Source organism: Equus quagga, chromosome 2 (genome assembly GCF_021613505.1).
Source record: "Equus quagga isolate Etosha38 chromosome 2, UCLA_HA_Equagga_1.0, whole genome shotgun sequence".
Classification (NCBI taxonomy): domain Eukaryota; kingdom Metazoa; phylum Chordata; class Mammalia; order Perissodactyla; family Equidae; genus Equus; species Equus quagga.
In genome coordinates this window covers 1,090,581-1,113,007 of record NC_060268.1, presented here as the reverse complement: position 1 = coordinate 1,113,007, position 22,427 = coordinate 1,090,581, and the positions used below count along the sequence as shown (strand labels likewise).

The 22,427-nt window shown below is 46.1% G+C and overlaps 1 protein-coding gene across 1 annotated transcript in view; it reads right to left on the bottom strand.

Moving 5' to 3' along the window:
- Window positions 1-22,427, bottom strand: part of TRIM9 (tripartite motif containing 9) — a 150,129-nt gene that overhangs the window by 31,903 nt on the left and 95,799 nt on the right. Inside the window, exons 4-7 of the mRNA XM_046655063.1 lie at window positions 15,970-16,065; window positions 13,490-13,612; window positions 1,386-1,496; window positions 199-352 (exon numbers count right to left, since the gene is read on the bottom strand). Coding sequence (XP_046511019.1) covers window positions 199-352; window positions 1,386-1,496; window positions 13,490-13,612; window positions 15,970-16,065 — 484 coding nt within the window. The remainder of the gene's footprint in view (window positions 1-198; window positions 353-1,385; window positions 1,497-13,489; window positions 13,613-15,969; window positions 16,066-22,427) is intronic.

The window sequence follows — 22,427 nt, the reverse complement described above, 5'->3', positions numbered from 1 at the left end:
AGGAGCCACTCCAGATTCTGTAACATGACCCACAGGTGTGTGTGTGTGGTTACCTTCTGCCTCTCAGGTGATCTATATGCCTGGCGGCTGCCTTTGCTTGCTGTGAGCTGGCACGCAGCCTTTATCCTGCTTCAAGCATCAGGACCCCTGAGGACGTTGCTGGGACGGTGGCGGGGGGTGGGGGATGTGGGCACGCACCTTTCATCTGCACGAAGTCGAGCTGGTGAATGGACTGCAGCAGAGGGCTGTTATCCAGACTCAGGTCGAAGTCCGTAGTCATCCTGGGAGTGAGCGTCCCCTTCCCCCACTGGTCCTCAGTCAGGTGCACTCTCCTTATGAGGGCGTCAGAAATCTAGTCACATCAAAGACCACAGCCTAAGAGACACAACGCCACCCTGGACACAGAACACTGCTCCTCGGCTCTCCTGGAGGGTTACTCAGCCCGCCTGGGGGCTCACACCCTTCCCGACCCTCTGAGGGTGGTCAGGAGCCGCATTATTTACCATGGGAATCTGGACACTTCTGTGAGTCAGAGGAGGGCACAATAAATACTTAGAAGCCGTCAACTGTCCTAAGGGACGAATCTGGATATATGAGCATGCTACTTGACTGATCAACTAAAAGTCAACGACATTAAACAATACGTTGGCGATTAGTTAATCCAACTAGAAGCGACAACCCTAAGTTTCTACCATGAGGTGTGGGAGTCCCTGAAAGAGTCTAGAGAGGCTGCGTATGACAATCTGTAAAATGCAGCTTCTTAGGCTTGCAGGGCGTCGCTTCACGTGTCCCTCTATTCTTTGGTAGAGAACTCTCATTTCTTATATTCTGTCCCCTCTGTCACTCAGCCAGTCTGGTAGAATCTGAGCTGCAAGGGAGCTACATATTCCTTAATAAAAGGTCCCTGAATCACTGGGATCAAAACTTAAGTAAAATTCAGCTGACATCCTAGCATTTCACTAAAACAATTAACACTGAAGAAATCATGAAACATCCAAGGAACAAAAAAGCTTCACTTTATTTGGGAAATCTAGTTTCTGCACACACAGACACTTGTGGCTGACTAAACTGCCCAGGAGATATTAGCGGAGAAGGACCTGATTCTTAGGCATAGCAAGAACTGTGCTTTGGGAGAACTTACAGAGAATTATGTTTTCACGATTGAACACAAGAACAATGCAAGTTCAATCTCGTAGCACATGTGGGCAAAGACTTCCAGGAAGTCGGTGGAGGCTAGCAGACACCCACATACACACCGCAGTGTGACGGGGGTCCCATCACAGAGGGACCCGTGCCCAGGCAGGGCCCTGGAGTCTGGCCTTGGCGTTGCAGACTTGGTCCCACGGGACACTGAGAATCCCAAGCAGAAACGAACTGATCCTTACCTGCAAAAAGCCACTGGGATCATTCTCCTTAATCACCTCCAGGCAGTACTCCATGAGGCCCGTGGTCTGGCGCAATTTCACGGTGCAGTGAGAGATCTGGTCTCGAACCACCTGGGAATAAAGAGAGACCAGGACGGTCCAAAACGGCAGAGGGCAGAAGAGAAGCAAACTGGGACTTTGGAAATCTTCTTCAAACCAGAATCCACAGCATCATGGAATGGAACTAAATTTATGAGAATACGTCCACTGCGGATAAAGGCTCTGGAGGACGGACTGGACAATGGCTCTTACAGAGACTTGGAAGAACAGGACCCGTCAGAAAGGCACCAGATGTTGGAACCCTGGGAAGCTGGTTACTTGGTGCCTCAAAGGACACCTTCCACAGGTCCCCCTCGTCCCTCTTCTGGGAAGCTGATGACCATGAGCTGCTCTGAGCGGGAGGTCACGGAGTCTGTAAAGAACTGAGCAGCCCAAGAGGCAGCCGCAGCTTCTGCTGTGACCCCGTCGCCCACCTTCTCCCGCCTCTGACTGTCCCTTCTGAGGAGCAGACGCCGCCATCGGAACCCAGTTCCTTTCTGGTTCTGGCTTTCTTTCCTTGGGTGGGTGGTGGGGTGGGAGCAGAGGTGGAACTTGCTGAAAGACAACGAGCTAATAACAAGTAAGCCAGAGAAAGATGGGTGCGAATTGAGTTTTAAGAATAACCCACTTAAAGTCAACTGCTGCCTCATTTTGGAAAGCAGTTTAAAAGGCGGCTGTCTGCCAAGCTGTGAGTCTGTTCTAACCCAGAAAGGCCTCTTTCAACACACAGCTTCCGGCTCTGGGAAGCTGTCTCTGCCCAGCGTCAAACGCAGGCCAGTCCTTGAAAAGCTTCTTTCTTCAGAGATGTTCATCTGCGTCCTCTGCTCAGTGACCCAAATTCTGACATGGCTCTTGAAGCACAGAGTTGAACCAGGATTTTCTAGGAACCTCAGTCACTCATACCTTTCATATTTATACCATTTTGCAAAAGCCTCAAAAATATCCAGTATTCTGAATGTTACAGGTGATAACTAAAAGGAGTTTTAATAATTATTATTGAAAAATGTTTCCTTGTTCCTTCTTTTCATATTTTATTGTAAATTTATTTTTCTTTAAACACTGTTACATCCATTTTCCAAAACAATTGGAAAAGAGATGAAAAGAAAAGCAAAATCTCACCACTCTAATGCGAATTTTTAAAGCATTTGATATTTCCTTTTAGTTCCTTCCTTGAACTGGATTTATTTATAGTTGCAATCATGGTATGTGACAATTTCACCCCCTTCTCACTTAACGCTATATCATAGGCATTTTCCACGTTGCCACCATCAATAAATGTTACTGCTTACATAAGTACCCCACGGAGTGGGTTATCATAATTTATTTAGCCATTCCTAGTCCCTTATTTTTGGACATTTAAGTTCTTCCTAACTTTTTGACAATTCATCCATTCATTATTACCGGTCTTTGTTTCTAACTTTTTTATTGTGATAAAATAGACATAACATAAATTTACCATTTTAACTATTTTTAATTGGACAATTCTATGGCATTAAATACATGCATGCTGTTGTGCAATCATCACCACCATCTATCTACAGAACTTGTTCATCTTCCCAAACTGAAACTTTGTATGACCCATTACACAACAACCCCCCAACCCCCTCCCCCAGCCCCTGGCACCCACCCTTCTACTTTCTGTCTCTATGGATTTGACTCCTCTAGGGACCTCATATAAGTGGAATAACACAATATTTGCCCTTTTGTGACTGGCTCATTTCACTTAGAATAATGTTTTTAAGGTTTATCCATATTGTAGCTTGTGTCAAAATTTCCTTCTTTTTAGGACTGAATAATATTCCATTGTATGAGTATACCACATTTTGTTTATCCATTCATCTATCAGTGGACACCCGGGTTGCTTCCACTTTTTGGTTATTGTGAATAAAGCTGTTATGAACATGGGTGTACAAATATATACATGAGTCTCTGTTTCATCTCTTTTGGGTATATACTCTGAAGTGGAATTGCTGGATCATATGGTAATTGTATCTAATTTTTGAGAAATCATCATACTGTTTTCCACAATAGCCACACATTTTACATTCCCACCAGCAATGCACACGGTTCCAATTTCTCCACATCCTCACCAACACTTTTAAAATTTTTCATTTTTTAATAATGGCCACCCTAATGGGTATGCAAGAGTATCTCATTGTGTTTTTAAAAAAAATTTTATTGAGATTCATTGTTGTTTTGATTTGCATTTCCCTAATGATTAGTGATGTTGAGCATCTTTTCATGTGCCTGTTGGCCATTTGTAATATCTTCTTTGGAGAAATGTCTACTCATAAGTCCCTTTGTCCGTTTTTCAATTTTATTTTAATTGTCTTTTGATGCGCAAAATTTATAAATTTTCGTGAATTCCAATTTGTCTTTTTTCTTTTGGTACCTGTGCCTTTGTTGTCATATCCAAGAAATCACTGCCAAATCCAGCGTCGTGAAGTGTGCACCCTGCGTTTCTATCTAAGAGTTTATAGTTTCGGCTCTTACATTTAAGTCTTTGATCCACTTTGAGTTAGTATTTTATATGGTGCCAGGTAAGGGTCCACCTTCATTCTTCCTCATGTAGATACTCAGTTTTCTCAGGATCATTTGTGAAAAACTGCCTTCTCCCCTTAGCGTGGCCTTGGAACCCTCGTCAGAAACCATTCGACATACATGTGGGAGTTTATTTTGGGCTCTCCAGGCAATCCCAGTGGTCTATGTGTCCGTCTTTATGCCAGCACTACATCGTTTTGATTGTGGTAGCTTTGCAGTAAGTTTCGTGAACAGGAACTGTGAGAATTCCAATTTTGTCCTTCTTTTTCAAGACTATTTCGGCTATTTACAGTCTTCTAATTTTTGGACAAATGATTTGTTATTGCTTTTTAACTTTAAATATAATTAAAATAAAAAATAAAGTGTAGCGTTTAAAATCTCTTTATTTGAATTGGTGAAAGAAACCAACTTTGATGTGAAGATTATTTATTTTGTGATTTTGGTGAGGTGGGGGAGATCAAATTTAAAACTCACTGGTTGATCAATTTTATTCTGACATCTAGCCTGTTTCTATCAAAACACCACCACCATCTGTCAGTCTGGGCTCAGGGAATGCAAATTATTTTATTTTTTAATCACAAAATAATCAGGAAGGTTAAGTTTCTGCTTCTTGGGGGAAAAAACATCCCACAAGTATAACATTTAAAAACGCAACACAGGTGACCTACAGCTAATATGCTACTCCTCTCTGCTATATGAGGCTTAACTAAATTGTTCCAGAGAATGTTTTTGTCTTTTGGTAGCCAGTGCATCAACACTGCTGGGGAGCAGAAACCTCAGCAGTCACCATTCCCTCTCGTCATGGCTTCTGCCCTCGGACTGAGCATCACTGACCGATACTGAGAGTAGGAATAAGCACAGACCGGATCTGAGCACAGTAACCCAACGTGAGCCTGCGTTGGAGGCAAAATAGACGAAATTGTTGTGTTTACTTTCCAGAGTCTTCAGCTCAGGGATAATTTTATGACCTAAATGTGCTGAAATAAATATATTACATAGGCCTCATAAAATTCCATGTCCGCTCCTATAAATTTCCTTCTCAGGCAAGGTTTATCTGGTGCCAAAGGAGCTGTGCAAACGTTGGGCTCTCCGGCTACTCCTAAGAAGTGTGATTGCTGTGCTGCCAAGGAGTGGGGCTTTCCGCGGGGCTTTGCCACGGGCTCCTGTATTCTACGGTTCATGCTTCTTGGAAGGATTCAACATCGCAGGGTTCCTGGCTCCCAACTCCCACTGCTGCTACAATGGATAAGGTCCATTTTTTACATTTTAATCAACCATTCACAATGATCACAGTAGCCTGTGATAAAATCACTGTTAAAAACTAAACTTCGGGGTTCCGAGACGCAGCATTTTTGTGTGTGTTGTAATTGACTTCTAGTTTCTGAATTAATTTAGCAAGATTTCCCATCTAGGGAAATCAGCCAGATGATTAGATCTTTCAAGAGCATAAATATTTTTTCTCTAATTGAGTGTCTTTATCAGCTCCCTTACTTGCTACCTTCTTCACTCTGTGTTATTCCTACCATTTTTTATTAGTATTTATTTCTACATTATATTTTTATGGAAAATGATCCCTAGGAAGCCGGGCCATGTCACTTTTTCTTTGAGCTCCACATTTCTGTGCGCTGGCTCCAATGCTCTGGAGAAACCCTTGGCACCATGTTTGCAGCTGGCTGAACTCAAGAGTTCCTTCTATTAGGAAACGTGCAAGTTGCAAGAATGACACAAATAGCGACTGAGAAACAATCTTCCTGTGTTGGTCTGCATTAAAGCCTGAATCAGCTCTCACGGGACAAGGACTCAATCTGTAGCCCAGAGTTCCAGAGGACACTTTCGCATTTCACCAGCAGTTACCATTGTTCTGGATGGCCAATGCCTATCCATCACTTGAACAGTCTTATTTTCTTAAGTGGCAAATTTATAAAGATCATTTCTTGGGTCAGGACATGACACTGACACCTATTTGGAAAAGGAGAATCTGAGAGTGTGGTGTCCTTTGACTTCTCAGACTTTTCCAGGAGCACAGAACAACCCATGCTAGCTTATGCAACACACATGCAAAATTGTGTTCTGCCTACCCACAACTACGTTTTCTCATCGCATCCCTAACAGGCCCACCTCCTCACTCAGCTCATGTGATACAACCAGCAGCAAGAACTGAAGTCAATTAAGGGGAATCTCGTTATTTTATCCAATTTTGACCTTGCCATCCTTCCTCTACCTCCATTCACCTCTCTGTCTTACACGTGGCTCTTTAAAAATTTTTCTTTATCTCTTCTTTTTAACGAATACGTCTTCTCTCTCATCACGGGGGTCAGGAGAGATATCACTAATGAATTTTTAGTCTAAGTAAATAACATTCTCTCTCTCCAGTGTCAAGAAATTCTCTCTTAAATATAATCTATACCTTCCCATCACAGTTTAAAACAATTTCCCCTAAGTATAAGGTAATCCTTCTTCTTTTCTATTTAAGGTACAAGTACTTTCAAGATGCAAGCTTGAAGGAGTTACCCTTCACAGGTCCTTTCGGTCAGTGGGGGGAGTTTCTACACGTCCCATCATGTCCTGAAGCTAAATCACCAGCTCATGCTTGGAACTGCCCCATTTGTGAGTTAGAGGTGAAGAGCTGTGGCCATTAGATTCCTCCAGTAAAATAAAGAATTCTCTTGTTTTTTTCCTAGAGGAGAATATCATCTCCTATAGTATCATTCTGCTCACGAAACTCAGAGGCATCTAAGTTGAGGAGGAGCATTGTTCCTTCCTCCCAAGCCACCACGCTTCCATATGGTGTTAGACACACATCCCTACTCTCCTGACATCACCCTCTGTACCAGTGTTCTTAATTTACCCACATTGGCAACTAATCATTTCAAAGATAAGCCTGACGCTTTCAGTTTTTAACCAAGAAAACGATCATTTAGGCCTATTAAATAAATAAAACACATACCTGTTTTGAGGAAGGCTTGAGATTTTAACAGTAAAGCTCTGAACTTTCTGTTCCAGAAGTGTGACTGCCACCAACGGCCTCATCAATAAACACTTACTGGGATACGCAAAGCATGCTCTTAGTGTAAGGAATGCTGTATTCTTGAACAAGAAGTTAATGCAGGGGGAGATCCAAGCTGCTTAGGGAGGAAAGCATGTTGGTGGTCCCGCCCACACAGGAGGACATTCACCATTTATGGGGGCTGCCGTCAAAGTGGTGTGTGCAGCATGGTGTGTCGTAGGAGGTGAGGCACAGTGTGGTACCACGGATCACGCCATCATCTTCAAAGCGTGTGTGAAGTGCCTTCTGGAGGTAAGGAGCATCACTCACAGCTGGGGTTAGGCAAAGGCATTAAAGAAGTTCTGTGACTGCCCTTTGCTGGCATTGCCAAAGTGGGTGGAGGGTGTCCAAAGCTGTGTCCCCCAACCACAGACGGCTGGTGGCATCTCGGTGATCCCACGGGCTCTCTATTCCACACAGACCTTCTGTGACTTGGCTCCTACCAGGGGAAGCAGAGGACCACAGAATTTGCCAAATGAAACTCTGAAAGGAATTCTTCAATAATGATGGGCTGGTAATCAATAATAATTGTGGCTAAATTATTAGAGCTGCCCCTAAAGACTTCTGTCGAGGCCATTTGAAGGTTTCAAGTTGTTCCAGTGTGCCTCATTTTTCCAAACGTCTTCATTACAATGGGCTAACTGGACTCCTTGCCAGGAGTTCTATTGGGATTGAGCTGACTGTTGGCTCCCTCCCTTCCTTTCTTCCTTCTCTTTCCTTCTCTCTCTCTCTCTTTCTCTCTCTCTCTCTCTCTCGATCTGAATCAAAGGATTATTTACCCATTATGAAGCAATGGAAAACTGCTGAAGTAAGCAGTTTGACAAGCCAATAATGTCTTTAGTGTAAATCTGTATTCTTGATATGGTCACATAATTAATTTTTTTGCAAACACAATGAGAACATAACAAGCAATACGTGGTAAATAATAACCAAGATAATGATGACAATAATGATAATGATTCTAACAGAACCCAATGATGCACTAGGACTCAACATCAAGCATTCCGTAGACGGCTGTGATTGGCAAGCAGAGGCCCTCTGTAAACACAAAAAGTTCTATCCAACAACAAGCTTTATCATCATCCCTCAGTGTTCTTGCTGAGTAATTCCATTGGTATGTTAATTTATTAACCATACATGGAAATTAAAGATGAGGTTTTTTTCAGAATACTTTTGAATAACTGTAACTTTTTTTTTCTTTCAGAGGATCTTAGAGATGAAAGGAAATCAAAAGAAACCTATCACCTCAGACTATTCAACATACGAATTCATTCTAAAATACTGGAGAGAGACCACATTTAAGATGATTGAAATAATTCTCAGATATTTCCTTGGGCTTACCAAAAGAAAAATGCCATTTGTAAAGTTCCTGAAAAAAGAATGGATTTTAAGCGTTGTCACCAATCCCAAGGGGATGACAGACAGTGAGGACATTTTGGGGCCTCACTCAGCTATGGAAGACCTGGGACGGATGTCAACAAACACACAGAGGATGAGGAAGCCGCGTCCAGCTTACTCTGTGACTGTGGAGATGTTGCTTGAGTAGCTCCAAGTCTGACTTAGTGATATTTCTTGAAAGCTCAAAAGCGTCTCCTCTCTGGCAGCCTCCTGACATTTGCTGTAGTCCCCACATCCTGAAAATAGGTACTTGCTCCCAGTGTTTTCTCAAACCACAGAATAGCATTAACTGTAATTCACATTTCAAAAGTGTTCCTAAAATACGGTCCCATCTGCATATGTCTCAAAGCCTTTTCTTTAGCTTTTAAAAGCAGCATACCAAACTTCGTGAACTATTTTATAGGATGATCAGTTATGAACTCGAGCCACTACAGGATTTCCCAGGTTCAGAGACACTCACTCCGTGGACAGGCTGTTCCACACTGTGAACTCTGGAGTTACGGAAAACAAGCCCTGGGAGGCTCTCCACAGGGTGCGGGTGAAACCCTACGTCCAGTCACCCCGTCTCAATGACGACCAGAGAGACTATACTAGTACTGATGCAGTACTGTGCTAAGTGCCGCCCGACGTCCCAGGAGCTGACGATGACTCCTAGCCATACTTGACACACAGGAGAAGGAAACCGAGCCACTCAACTTGCCCACGGGTAGAGACCCAGCGAGTGACAAAGTGTGTCCCCACACCCCAGTCTCTGTGACACGGAACTGGGCTCTCCACACTCAGCTCCATCTTCCTCAGAACCAGAGCGAGTCAATCTGCTCACGCGGTCCTGCTTTCAGAGAGGGGCCTGAGCGGATTATAAAGACTGTCTCTATGCAGTCTTGCTTTCCACATCCCTAGCCTTTTGGACTGCTCAAGAAGAGAAAGTCGCCAGAAAAACACACACACAACTCTCCTCTTTGTTAGCAAAAAGTAGGCCCCCAGGGAGCTCTGCCAAAGGGAAGCGGAAGGCCTCAGGTTATCCCGCCGGACTGTGAGTGATGGGCTGGCCAACAGAGACAGAAAGAAGTACTGTGCTTGGCAAGCAACGTCTATGAAAGGCCAGTCTTTTCTCACAAATCTGAGTAGCAACAGAAGTGACAAGAAAGGGCAAAGGCAGGAGGAGAAGAGCAGAGGGAGGGGACGTGGGAGCTGGCATCGGTAGTCACGGCGTCGGCATGGCTGGCTGTTTGCAGAATCAGTGACAGATACAATCAGCTGAAAACAGCAGAGAGACAAATCGCTCGAGACAGAAGACAGAACAGCTCTGCTGCCGTGGGGGACAGCCAGCCACCTGGTTCTTGTTTGCCTAGCTCTTCGGGATCTGGGCAGGAACTCCACCCTGGGCGGGGTGGAATGAAAGCAGGCAGCCTCTGCACAGTGGCCCCGGGGCCATCAGTGTGCCCTGCAGGGCGGGCCACCGGTACCGATGGCCTGTCACCAGCCACGGAGGCCCAGCATGGCGTTAAAGCCATTACTGAGCCATCTCCACCTGTGTCCGCAGCACAGCCCGTGACTGCTCTCCACACAGTTCCACCCTGCAGAGGCAGCTCGAGGCAGAGAACTGGGGGCTCACACCCCTCTGCCACACTCTGATAAGGACAAACGATGCTTTCTCCATCTCTGTTTCCCTCACCTGTCCAGACTGCTGACCTCCTGTCTCTCCCATATAGAAACCCGGGGCTGCCCTACGGTCACTGCAGGACTTGCCACAAACTGTCCACCATGTTCTATTTAAAGATGCCAGGAAAGTGTCTGCAATGTTTTAGCAAAGAGATTTCCATTGAGAAAAAGTTAAAATTTTATGGTTAAGTAATAAAATGGCTGGTCCTCCATTTAGAGGGAAAATCCCAGCCATCCAGCTCATTTCCTGAAGACACGTGTGGTTTTATTTTACACGGCTCTTGGAGATTCAAACGACATTCTGACTTCTGCTATAACAGAGTTGTTTCTGAAGGGCTATAGTGACAATCTTCGTAACGTCAGAGCAGGCGCTGGAAAGAGAAGCATCCACGGGTCCCCATGACTAACTGGATGGTGAGACCAGGGTGCACTGATTATGTCCTCTCCCCTCCTGGCTCTGCTCATTCCTGCAGGCGAGAACAGAGGCCACGATTAACACACACCCCGACTGCCTCTCCACAGTCTGGGCCACTCTAGCACAGCCCTTCTGTGAGTTGCTCTGTGACCCTTTCTGCTGGAAGGAACTTTGCTCCCCTCACAGCTTCTACGACAGTGGCCACCTTCTGGAAGCTCTCTCTCTCAGGTTTGGAGTCACCTGTGGGTGTGACTTATCTCACCCACAGAACCGTAAGCTCTGAAGGGCAGGGCTCATCCTGGGTGACCTCCATGTTGCTCTCCCCCCACTCCCTGCCCAGACTTGGCTCTTAGCAGGTGTGCAGTAGGTGTTGGCAGACAGATGCAAGGATGAGGGTGGGAGGTGCCCTCTCCCCACTGTGCCTGGTCCAGATTCTGGGCTCTGAAGCCAGGTTACCAGGACTGGAGTTCTGGATCCTGGGACCATTTCTTACTATCATGTGCCGTGGCTTCTCATCTCTAGAATGGGGACAACAGTAATAATGACCTTTGAGAGTCGTGATGAAGAGAGGAGCTTGTATAGCGCTGCCTCAAAGAAAGTGTCCCCAAATGTTAGCTGTTGCTATTCCGAAAGCCAGGGCTTTGTCGCCAAGGATGCTCATTCTGTGTTGCTGGCTGGGCAACTACAGATTCACATCTCACAGGATTTCTTGATTTGAATTCAGATAAAAGATGGTGACTCTAGAAGAATTTTTCATTCAGACCTAACCTGCCTATCTTGGATGAAAATGCTTACGGAGTAGAACCACCCCCCAGACTGTTACAGCTCAACGTGTAGGATTGATATCCACCTGTAAAAAACAGTATTTTTAATGCTGTGCCTATTTCCTCCCCCATATTTTAGGAACGACTGCACATGTCACCATGAGACACAGTCCAGTGGCCCTTCAGGGAATTCAAGAGCAAATAACTGGACCCCAGCCATTAGGAGACGGAGCTAGAGAGGGCCGTCCAGCTAAGGCCTGCTTGCCTCACAATTACACACGACACAGGCACCTCCCTGGAAAGCTCAGGGCCTTCCCATCACCATCAGTGCCCATCTGAGGGCTCCATGATGCTGGGGTCGGTGGGGTGCCCCTCAGGGCTTGAGTTTGTTCTAAGATGAACCTGAGAGGGTTTTCCAGTCAGAGCCCCCACCAGGAGACGGGAACAGGCACTCTGGAGGGAGCACTACGACCACCAGCCTTGGTCCAAAGCGACATGCAGAGGCTCTCTGAACATTAAAGCCCTGGGCACCTTTCTTTCCAAAGTCCTGCTTCAGGTCAGCTTCAAGATGTGCACTTTTCTTTGTCCAGGAACCTGCTGTGTGTCTTTGATAAAACTGTACTGCCGCTTGGGTCAGGAACACTCAGACACCTGGCCCTGACGGAGTGCCAGCGTTGTCCGGCTGGCAGACTGTATCAGGGGCACGGCCCTCACCAGCCCTTCTGGCCTGGACCCTGTCATCACAGCTCAGCCTCCTGCCCCCTCAGTTCCAGCGGCCCCCAGAGCGACAGCCAGGCGATCACAAAGGCAGGGGAGCGGGTTTATGCTCCAGCCGCATCGCTGCCCTGATCTGGAAGGAAGAAGCAGGGGTGGCTCTGAGTGTGACCTGAGGAGCACTGGTGGCAGGTGGAGGAGAGGCTGGAGGAGGAAGCTGGAGCTGGGTTCTCCTCACCCTGGCGGGCAGTGCAGCTCTGCGTCCTGCCAGGCTCCCTGTCCGCCTGGGTCTGGGGACGGGGGCACATACTAAGGATGGCGACTCTGGTGCTCAGGGCTCAGCGCTGCTGGACTCACCTTAGTCCTGCGCGGGCCTCACGCCCGTCGGCAACTGCTTTCCTGCCTGTTTCTGGTAACACGAACTGCGTCCTGGTCCTGCTCAAAGCTTCCCGGCCATGGAGCTCTGGCCCCAAATCTGACTATGAGCTGTGTTCTCTTAATTCTTCCTTTCGAAATTCTTCCTTGGTTCTCCCACTGGAATCCGTTCTTTTAGGAGTGGGGCCTTCTCTTGTTCTTCGGGGACTAGAGTCTGTTCCAAACCTGCTGGGATTTCTGCTGCTTACTGGGCCGTTCGCCAGGCGCCAGCTCCCGCAGGCTGTGTCCACGCTGTGCTGCCCACTATTGAAGCCCCCTGATGCGGATGGCCCGACCCCAACAGAGGGCCTATGGTCAGACCTTACTTCCCCCTCCACCCCAAACCCAGGCCAACACGGCACACCAGCCACCCTCCACCCCCTGGGAACTACCCCAAGGCTGACTGGCTGCAGGCGGGGACCTCTGCCGACCGCCTACTTCCGGGCTGGGCTCTTCCCATCTATCCAGCCTGCTCTCACATGCTGTCACCCTGCTCCACAGGGCAGTGGATGGGGTATCAGATGTCTCCAGGGGGACCAGTCCTCCAGCCAATAGGGCCGCAGACTCACAATCAGTTGATTCCACTGCGTGATGACAAAAGTCTGTACAGCTGTCCTATCGCATGGTTTGCTTCAGAAGTTAAGGCAAATCTTGCTTGTTTCCTGGAAAGTATGGATTCCATTCCCATTTCAAAAATGCTGTTGCCTCTGTATGGTCACCCTGGCCCCCATCTGAAATTTGAACCCCATCTCCAGTATGCCCGTCCCCTTTGCCTTATTTTTTTCTCAGCACTTTTCACTAACATTCTGCATATTTATGTCCTCATCTTGCTTACTGTTTATCTGCTGGTGGAATATAAGCCAGGCAGGGATTTACTTTTTGTGCCTGCACCCAGGGCACTTCCTGCCCAGAGGAGGCACTCAACAGTAGTGGAGAGGGGAGGAAGTGATGCCTGCCCCTGCTGGCAGGCTGCTGGCTGCCTGGCTGTGGGCTCCGGCCCGCCTGTTCAGCCTGCCCATCTTGGCCCGGGAGCCCGGCCCCTGGGCCTTCTGCCCCGTGGTCCAGCACTCACCTTCAGCTTGTGTTCATGCTCCTTGTTGACGCGTGCGAGCAGCTGGGCTTTCCGTCGGTTGAGGGCGTCAATGAGGGCGTCACACTGGGCCACCAGGCAGGCCTCAAACTCCACGCTGTTCTCCTGCGTGACAGAGCACAGCTCTCAGCGCCCAGGTGCCCGCGGGCTGCCAGCGCGAACGGAGCTCCCGTGCGCCGTGCACAAGGCACTTCTGGCATTTCTTAAACAACTGCATAAATGTCATCCTACAGTGGTGGTGCTCTGCTTTACATTTAGATTGGAAAGGCTAAATATTACTTAATAAATTTATTTTTATCAAAAGGAAATCATCTCCACAGCCTGAATTATATTAAGTAAAATAAAGCTACAGCTTGCAGAGTGGAGGTGAGTCCTTCTGAAGGCTGGTATGAGTCCAGCTATGTACGGTGGAGACGGCACCGCAGGGCTGGCCGTCTGAGGGCGTGAGCATTGTTGAGGCATGAGAGATGAGGAATCCGTTAACTCAGGGGAAGAAAGGAGAGAGAGGATGGCAACGATCTTCAATATGAGACAATAATCCAACAACAGAAAGTTTACAAGGATAATCACGGGCAAAAGCATCTGCTCCTCTTTTCAGGGAACAGACAGTGCACATGGCAGGCAGGTAGGAACGATCGGTGTAACGGGCTCAACCTGCTGTAAGCCAGACGTGAACCAGCAGCTGGTGGTGGAAAGGTGACCGTGCTCTAAAGGAGCAACAGCTTCCCCATGATGTTTAAACTGAACGCTAGATCTAAATTTTCACTTGGTTTAGATCTGTACCTGCCATAGACATTTATTTTAAGCGATTCTCACGCTAAATGATAATCATTCATTCTATTCAATAAGTTACATATGTAATTTTTTTTTTGAGGAAGATTAGCTCTGAGCTAACATCTGCCACCAATCCTCCTCTTTTTGCTGAGGAAGACTGGCCCTGAGCTAACATCTGTGCCCATCTTCCTCTACTTTATATGTGGGACGCCACCACAGCATGGCTTGATGAGCAGTGTGTAGATCCACACCTGGGATCTGAACCAGCAAACCCTGGGCTGCCGAAGTGGAGAGTGCAAACTTAAACACTATGCCACTGGGCTGGCCTGTTACATATGTAATTTTCATTCTCAAACCATAATCTAAAAAACAATTGTAATTTACAGCACATGAAAACTGAATAGTCACATATATTCTATTAGCACTAAAAAAACAGTACCCAAGTGAGTAAACTATCAACTCTGGGGTTGGCAAGGAAGGAATAGCTTAGCCTCTCAAGTTGTAATTATTCCCAAAGTCATAAGGAGCTGTGTCTTTCAATATAATAATCCACTGATCAGTATTTGGTAACTGTTTTCAAATGCAAGGGCTTTCTCCATAGAAGCCGTGCACTGGTGATTGCTTGGGCAATGCCTTCTACAAATGGTAAGTTTTGGTTTTCATGACAATGCTTTTGAGTTCTCAGAGAAGTCCCCTGGAAAAGATCATTTAAGATCTCTCAATGTCCCACACAGGGTAATACTTGGAGGGAGGGGAGCCTTTGCCTTACAGACTCAATTTAGAGCAGAAAGAAATCTTTGCTCTGATGAAGACATGAGGAGCAGAGGCCTGGGCTGCGCATTTTATGCCAATGAAACCAAAGAAGGGACTGACCGATAAACTCGGCTGCTTTGGAAAACAGAAGGAAGTGTACAACCGCTAGGTTGTTAGGGAATCAGAAGTTTTAACATGAGCACAAGTCAGAAAAGGCAAAGGCCTCAGGATGAGATGCTTTGAAAGGTTGGCTTACTTTAAAAAGCCATGTCTGCCTTGACATGGGCTAGATATTAACTCAGAAAGCCAACTTACTGGAGGCCAGAGCTTAGGTTATTTCTGTGAAGCAAACCTCAAAACATAAGAACAGTAACTGGTGCAGAAGGTCATTATTGTAGCACCTAATGCATTGGATGGCTTCCCCCTTCAGCTACAGCGGACAGTTCTCGAGCTCTTAAACGCTCGCTGATCTGCTGGTCATTGCCCCAAACAAAGCAATCTGAAACTAGTCACCAGGGGGATCATGGCTGAAAACCATTCTAGTATCTAAGTAGAGGAGGAGTATTATGGGATAGGAAGGAAGGGAGGAAAGAAGGATAATTTCAGCAATAATAACTCCGAATTCACAAAGAAATAGGCCTCTTTAAGACACAGAAGTAGAGAATCGAGACCTCAGTGTGGAAGACAGGAACCATGTGGAAAAGCAAGTTGTGGTTGCTGGCCTGTTGACAAAATATAAACCACCTCAAGAAGGGGTATGTTTGAAGTTGGTGTGTATGTGTGTTTGTATGTATTAGAAGAGACAGAGCAGAAAAAAATAAACAGGAATTTTCCCACAACGTGTAAAAATAAAAGAGAAGAAACAGACAAACTCTCCCACTGCATAGTTACATCTTAACCCATGGCTCGGCCTCTGCCTCAGGTGCTGCCAGTACCTGGATCTGCTGGACCATGTTGCGGAGCTGCACCAGAAATTCCTTGGCTTCTTTGGCCCTGTCCGACAGACCATTCAGCGCCTGGGAGAGCTGGCTCTGCAAAGACAAAGAAGGAAACTATGGAGCTGTAATCACAGAAGGAACAACAACCTACACAGGGTTGTTTTGATCTAAGACCCAGAGTCTTCAATCTCAGATTCCTCTTGTTGGAGCTTGGGCCACTTAGCCGACATCCGTCATAAGGATTCTGGTAACAATGGCATCCGGACTCCTTCCACAGGCTCCTGAGGAGTTTCTCCGCTGAAGCCGTGAATACTTCTGGCCATTGCAGTCAAAGTCCCTCACCAGCTGCTACCTGCCTGGAATTTCCTCATCTCATTAAATAATTAACTAATTACTCAATTAGCAATAATTTATTTAATTTAAAAACAAAACCACAGGAAATCAGATAATCTAATAATTATCAACACTATTTAGCCCAAGGGCTACTGGTCTGGGATTGGGACAGAAAGAATGAAGATACTCCGTGCCCATGGATTGGAAGAATCAATATTGTTAGAATATCCATACTACCCAAAGCCATCTACAGATTCAGTGCAATCCTTATCAAAATTCCAATGGCATTTTTCAAAGAACTAGAACAAATAATTCTAAAATTTGTATGGAACCACAAAACCCCCTGAATAGCCAAAACAATCTTGAGAAAGAAGAACAAAGCTGGAGGCATCATGCTCTCTGATTTCAAACTCTAACAAAGCTTTAGTAATCAAAACAATATGGTACTGGCATAAAAACAGATACATAGATGAATGGAACAGAACAGAGAGCCCAGAAATAAATCCATGCAAACATGGTCAATTAATTTACAACAAAGGAGCCAAGAACATACAATGGGGAAAGGACAGTCTCCTTAATAAATGGTGTTGGGAAAACTGGACAGCCACATAAACAAGAATGAAACTGGATCACTATCTTAAATCATACACAAAAACTAACTCAAAATGGGTTAAAGACTTGAATGTAAGACCTCAAACCATGAAACTCCTAGAAGAAAACTTGGGCGGCAAGCTCCTTGACATCAGTCTTGGTGATGATTTTTTGAATTTAACAACAAAAGCAAAAACAAAAGCAAAAATAAACAAGTAGGACTCCATCAAACTAAAACCCTTCTGCTCAGCAAAGGAAACTATCAACAAAATGAAAAGGCAACCTACCCAAATGGGAGAAAATATTTGCAAATCATGTATCTGTTAGGTGGCTAATATCCCCAGCATATAAAGAACTCATACAACTCAAGAACAAAACAACAATCAGATTAAAAAATGAGCTAAAGATTTGAATAGACATTTTTCCAAAGAAGACACACAGATGGCTATGTATACACAGGTACATGAAAAGATGCTCAACATCACTAATCATAAGGGAAATGCAAATAAAAAACCACAATGAGTATCACCTCACCTGTTATAATGGCTATTATCAAAAAGATAAGAAATAACAAGTGTGGATGTGGAGAAAAGGGAACCCTTGTGCACTGTTGTTGAGAATGTAAATTGTTCAGCAACTATGGAAAACAGTATGGAGGTTCCTCGAAAAATTAAAAATGAACTGCCATATGAACCAGCAACTCCACCTCTGGGTATTTATCCAAAGAAAATGAAAACACTAACTCAAAAAGATATCTATACCCCCATCTTCATTGCAGCATTATTTACAATAGCCATGACATGGAAACAAACCAAGTGCCCATTGATGGATGAATGGATAAAGATGTGGTATAAACATACAATGGAATATTATTCAGCCATAAAAAAGAATGAAATCTTGCCATTTGCAACAACATGGATGGACCTTGAGCATTATGCTAATTAAAATAAGTCAAACAGAGAAAGACAAATATTATATGATCTCACTTATATTTGGAATCTAAAACAAACAAACAAACAAACAAACAAACAAGCTCATGGATACAGAGAACAGATGAATGGTTGCCAGAGGCAGGGGGTAGGGGGAGAAATGGGTGAAGGGGTCAAAAGCTAAAACAAACAAACAGCTTATGGAATATATATATATTCCTCATCAAAGTCATCATCTTTCTCCCAAGCACAGCTCTGTCGCCCCAACTCCTCCCGCACTAGCTTCCTCACCAAGGCTACTCTCTCTGACTTTCCACACCGCCCCATCCACATGGGGGTGCAATTCTGCTGGGGGGGAGTGTGTCCAGGAAGCACTTGCTTTCCTGGCCTTCCTGTCTACTAGGGTGGCCATGGGACACCTTGCTGATTGATGAGACCCGTGAGGAAGTCGGCTGTGGGCTGGAGGGTCTGACGAAGCTTCTGCTTCTCTGCTAATGTGGAGCCAGGGTGCCTGGTGCAGCCTCTTCCCTTATCTCCTGACTTTACGGCAGATGTCTTGTAACTCTCGTGAGAAGGCTAAAGTGGTCAGGGAGGAGTGTGGAAGGAGAAAGAGCCTGGCTTCCGATGGCGTCTTTGAGCAGCTGAACCAACACCTGAAACTCCCACCAGTAGGCTTCTGGCTCTCTGGGGAAAATGAACTCCTGGTTAAGTCCCGCACCAGAGTCTGCCTCACTTACAGCCATTACCATTGTATTGATACAAGATTCCTTCTTCTAGCAGCCTGGTTTACCCTCCACCCCTCCTGTAAATTACAGAGACAAGCTCCCTTTCCCACAACGCCTCTTTGGAAACTAAAGCCACTCTCCTCCTTGCCAGCACAATGAATGCCTCATCCTCTCTGTCCTTTCAGTAGAAGGACAGAATCTTAAAATTATATCTCTTGGTCCAATGAACGTTTTTCTCTTACATTTGCCTTATTAAATACAAAGTTGGGCACCAAAGCTCTTTAAAAATATTCATGCCAAATGCTTGATGGAAGCAATGTGGGTGGCAGAAATGGCACATGCTTTGGAAGAGTTCAAATTCTGGCTCCGTTCCTTCCTAAGGGTGACCTTGAGAAAGCCACTGGCCTGAGTTACTCCAAAGGCAAACACGGGAACGACAGGAATGCTTTGTAGTCGGGTTAGCGTGAGGGTCAGTGCATTCGTCAGTGTGAACGCTCCCGCTAGCTGAGGATCACGGTTAAGGGAACCAGTCTGAATTCATAAATGCTGCCAGTTGCTGGAGTTCAACCTTTTATACCTGGCTAACCTCATCTGTAACATGAGAAGAATACTACTACTCTTGGGTGTCATGGGCTTTGCACGAGATACAACATCTGAAGCCCAGAAGCTGCTGGTGTGTGGTGCAGCCTGAATGAGTGTTGGCTGTTACTAACTCATATTCCTTCACCTTCCTCCTTCCTGCTCGCAAACACCTGCTGCCTGACTGTAGGGACTCGCAGGGCACGTTCCTGGAACAGGACCTCGGGGAGAATATCCTTCGTCACTTGTACTCAGACTCTGGGAGGCCAGACCAACACAGCTGAGGAGGAGAAAGCAGAGAGTGAGCCCGCAGTTGCTCACAGGGCTACTTAATTCTTATCGCTAGGTACCAGCTGCACTAGAACGTGGGGTAGAAGTTTCCTCCTCAAGAACGTCTCCAGGAGCCCAGGGGATGAAGGAGAGAAAGAGGGTGTCATTTGGAAGAGAAGGCAATAAAATGAGAGACATTCTGAAGGAGAAAGTTTTCATTGCTACTTTAGAACTCATTCCCCTTCTTTTTCTGAATGAGTGAAAGTCTGCTGGGCTGGCACAGTTTTCTTCCCCTTTTAATTTAACCTGTGTCTTAGTAACCACATTTGCTGGTCAGAGTATAGAAGCCAAATTCATTCAGAACCGAAGCTGCCTGACTTCCTCTATTCCAGCCTTGCAATTAATTGTCTGTATAACGGAAGTCAGAAAGGACACCCATGAGGGATTGTTGACCAGGTGCCACTAGATACTTAGAAAAAATGATCCCGTAGTAGACAAGGGATGCTGGCTGCATCCACTCCCGCAATTTTATATGGCAAAGTCACAAGTGAGCTGCAAAAATCTATTTATTCTCAGACTTCCTCCCTTTGTGTCCATGTTCAGTCCTAAAAAAGCTTTGACCTGGCTAATGATTGTTCCGGTATTTGAGGAACAAGTGCGTTATGAGATAAAGATCTAGGAACCTTTCTCTTAAGCTTTGCCAACTTGTAGAAATGGAGCAGGAGACAATGAAAAATCCTGGAAACTATTCATCACCAGAAAATGCTCTTATTGTAAGGATTTATATGTACACAGCTTTTAGAGGATGGTCTCTTGATCTCATTTTTAAGCTACATCTGATGTTATTGTTATTGATTGATTTTTTTTCCCCAGAAGCATTTAAATTCCCAGCCTGTGCTAACAGAGAGATGTTCTGCATTCAGGTCCATAGAGCAGCCTGTCAATTTATGCCAGAACCCTGGAGATGCAAATGTTTAGTGTGTATTTCTGTTACAGCACCTTTGGCTGAACATGCAGCCGTTAGAAGCTGTTTATGACACCTAAGCAATGACATTCAGATTTCTTGGGTATTTGTTTTCCAATTTACTGAAAAGGTGTCAGGAGCAGAAAGCGAATTACAGTGGGAAAATGATGCAGCTGCCAGATCACCGACAAATTTCCAGCCAAGAGCTCAGAGTGCCCTCTGAGGAATCAAGCTCTCCCAGGAAGATGGAGGGAAACAAAGAGCTCTACCTCCTCCCTCCCTCCTCTCCGGCTTTTCCGTTTACTTCTACCCGACTCTGTTCCCCTGCCTCCCAGGAGTGAATGCTCCAAGAGATCTGGGATCAATCCAGGAGTGCCCCTGGAGGACGTTCCAGAACCTATTATCATGTAGGCTCAGCAGAGGGGGAACAGAGTCCAATACATCCTCACCATTACTTGCCCGGGCATCCACCCACTGCTGAGCATGTCCAGACAGAAGAATGTCTCCTTTCCTTTCCCTGCCGTGAACATTGTTCATCCGTCATTTTCCCCCTCAATATACTCAAAGATTGGATGGAGACTAATTGGGACAAGTGAAAGGAAGCTTCCTGGCATCTGGGATCTGAAGTTACAGGCACAGGATGGGTCAAAAGGGTCAACCGAAGACCTGGTACAAAATCGATGAGGCGGTAAACAAACATGGGCACTTGATGGCCCAGAAGACAGCCAGGGGCCTCCCCAGGCAGCTCCGTCCAACTGCAGACAGTCAGGACTGCCCCCGAGGCCACCTCCTTCCAGGCAGCAAGCTCAACATAAAACAGGGGGCAAGGTGACTGTCAACGCAAAGTAATTCTGAAGGAAGGCCACCTCAGGAGAATAACAATATTCCTTGAAGAAATATTGATTTTTACAGACATTATATAATTATATGTAATTAAATTAAAAAGTAGGAGCAAGAAATTCTAATATGTAGTTATGATATATTGGTCATTTCTCATAAGCCAGGCACCTGACAGGTGCTTTTAACAAGTACCCGCTTTAATCCAGTCACCACCACGCCACCCCGCAGAGGCCCAGAGAGGACACGTCTGAGATGGGGTTTACCACCTACACGTGGAAGAGCTGGAACACAAACCCGCAAAGCCTAATCTGAGTCCTTTCACTTCAGCACAGAAGAGGAGTCTTCCGTCACCCACACAGGGAGGAGCAAACCAACTGTGGTGAGGGCACGCACGGCCGGAGGAGGCGAGCGACGAGGGTGACAATGGACTACGAGGCAACTTGGTGGTGCTGAACAGTCAGACAACACGGGAACCCCAGCACAGCTGGGTAGCCTATGGCCTGTTCAACTCTGCTTCCTGCATAAAGTTTTCTGGAGAATGTGAAAAGGATTCCTGTCAAAGAGGGGTCTCACGGGATGGGGCAGAAGCTTTGGATTGGGGTCCAGAGCCGGCTGTATCCCCTCCTGACCTGAGTCTGTGGGCAGGGACTGTCTGAGTGTGGAAGGAGGGAAAGGAGTGAGACTTCACCAAGCGCCTGGTACTCGGGGGGCCTTCACAGTGAGCTGCCCAGGGGCCTGAATCTCTTTCTAGCCAAAACTTTCATTCTTCCTGCCTATACATTTCCTGTCCCCATGAGGGGTCTCCCCTCTGGTTTCTCTGGTGGTGGAAGATCCTGGATCCACCCAGACCAGCTCACTGTCGCTGGCTGGTAGGAAGCCTTAGGGGCTAGCCCGCCTGGAGATGCCAGCCTGTCTCCAAGCCCAGCAGATGGGCTGGGGCAGCGGACACGTTGTGATCTGCAAACTGAGTAGCTGCGCCAGGGAGCTGAAGCACACAGTCCAGGGGCAGGGGCGTGTGTGTGAGTGTGTATATATGTGAGTGTGCCTATGTATGTGAATGTATGAAAGTGTGTGTGTCACTGTAGGTGCACATGTGTGAGTGTGAATGTGAGTGCAGAGTATGTGTGTAAGAGAGTGTGTGTGAGTAAGTAAATGTATGCATGTGAGTGTGCATATGTATGTGAATGTACGAAAGTGTGTGACTGTAGGTGTGTATATGTGAGT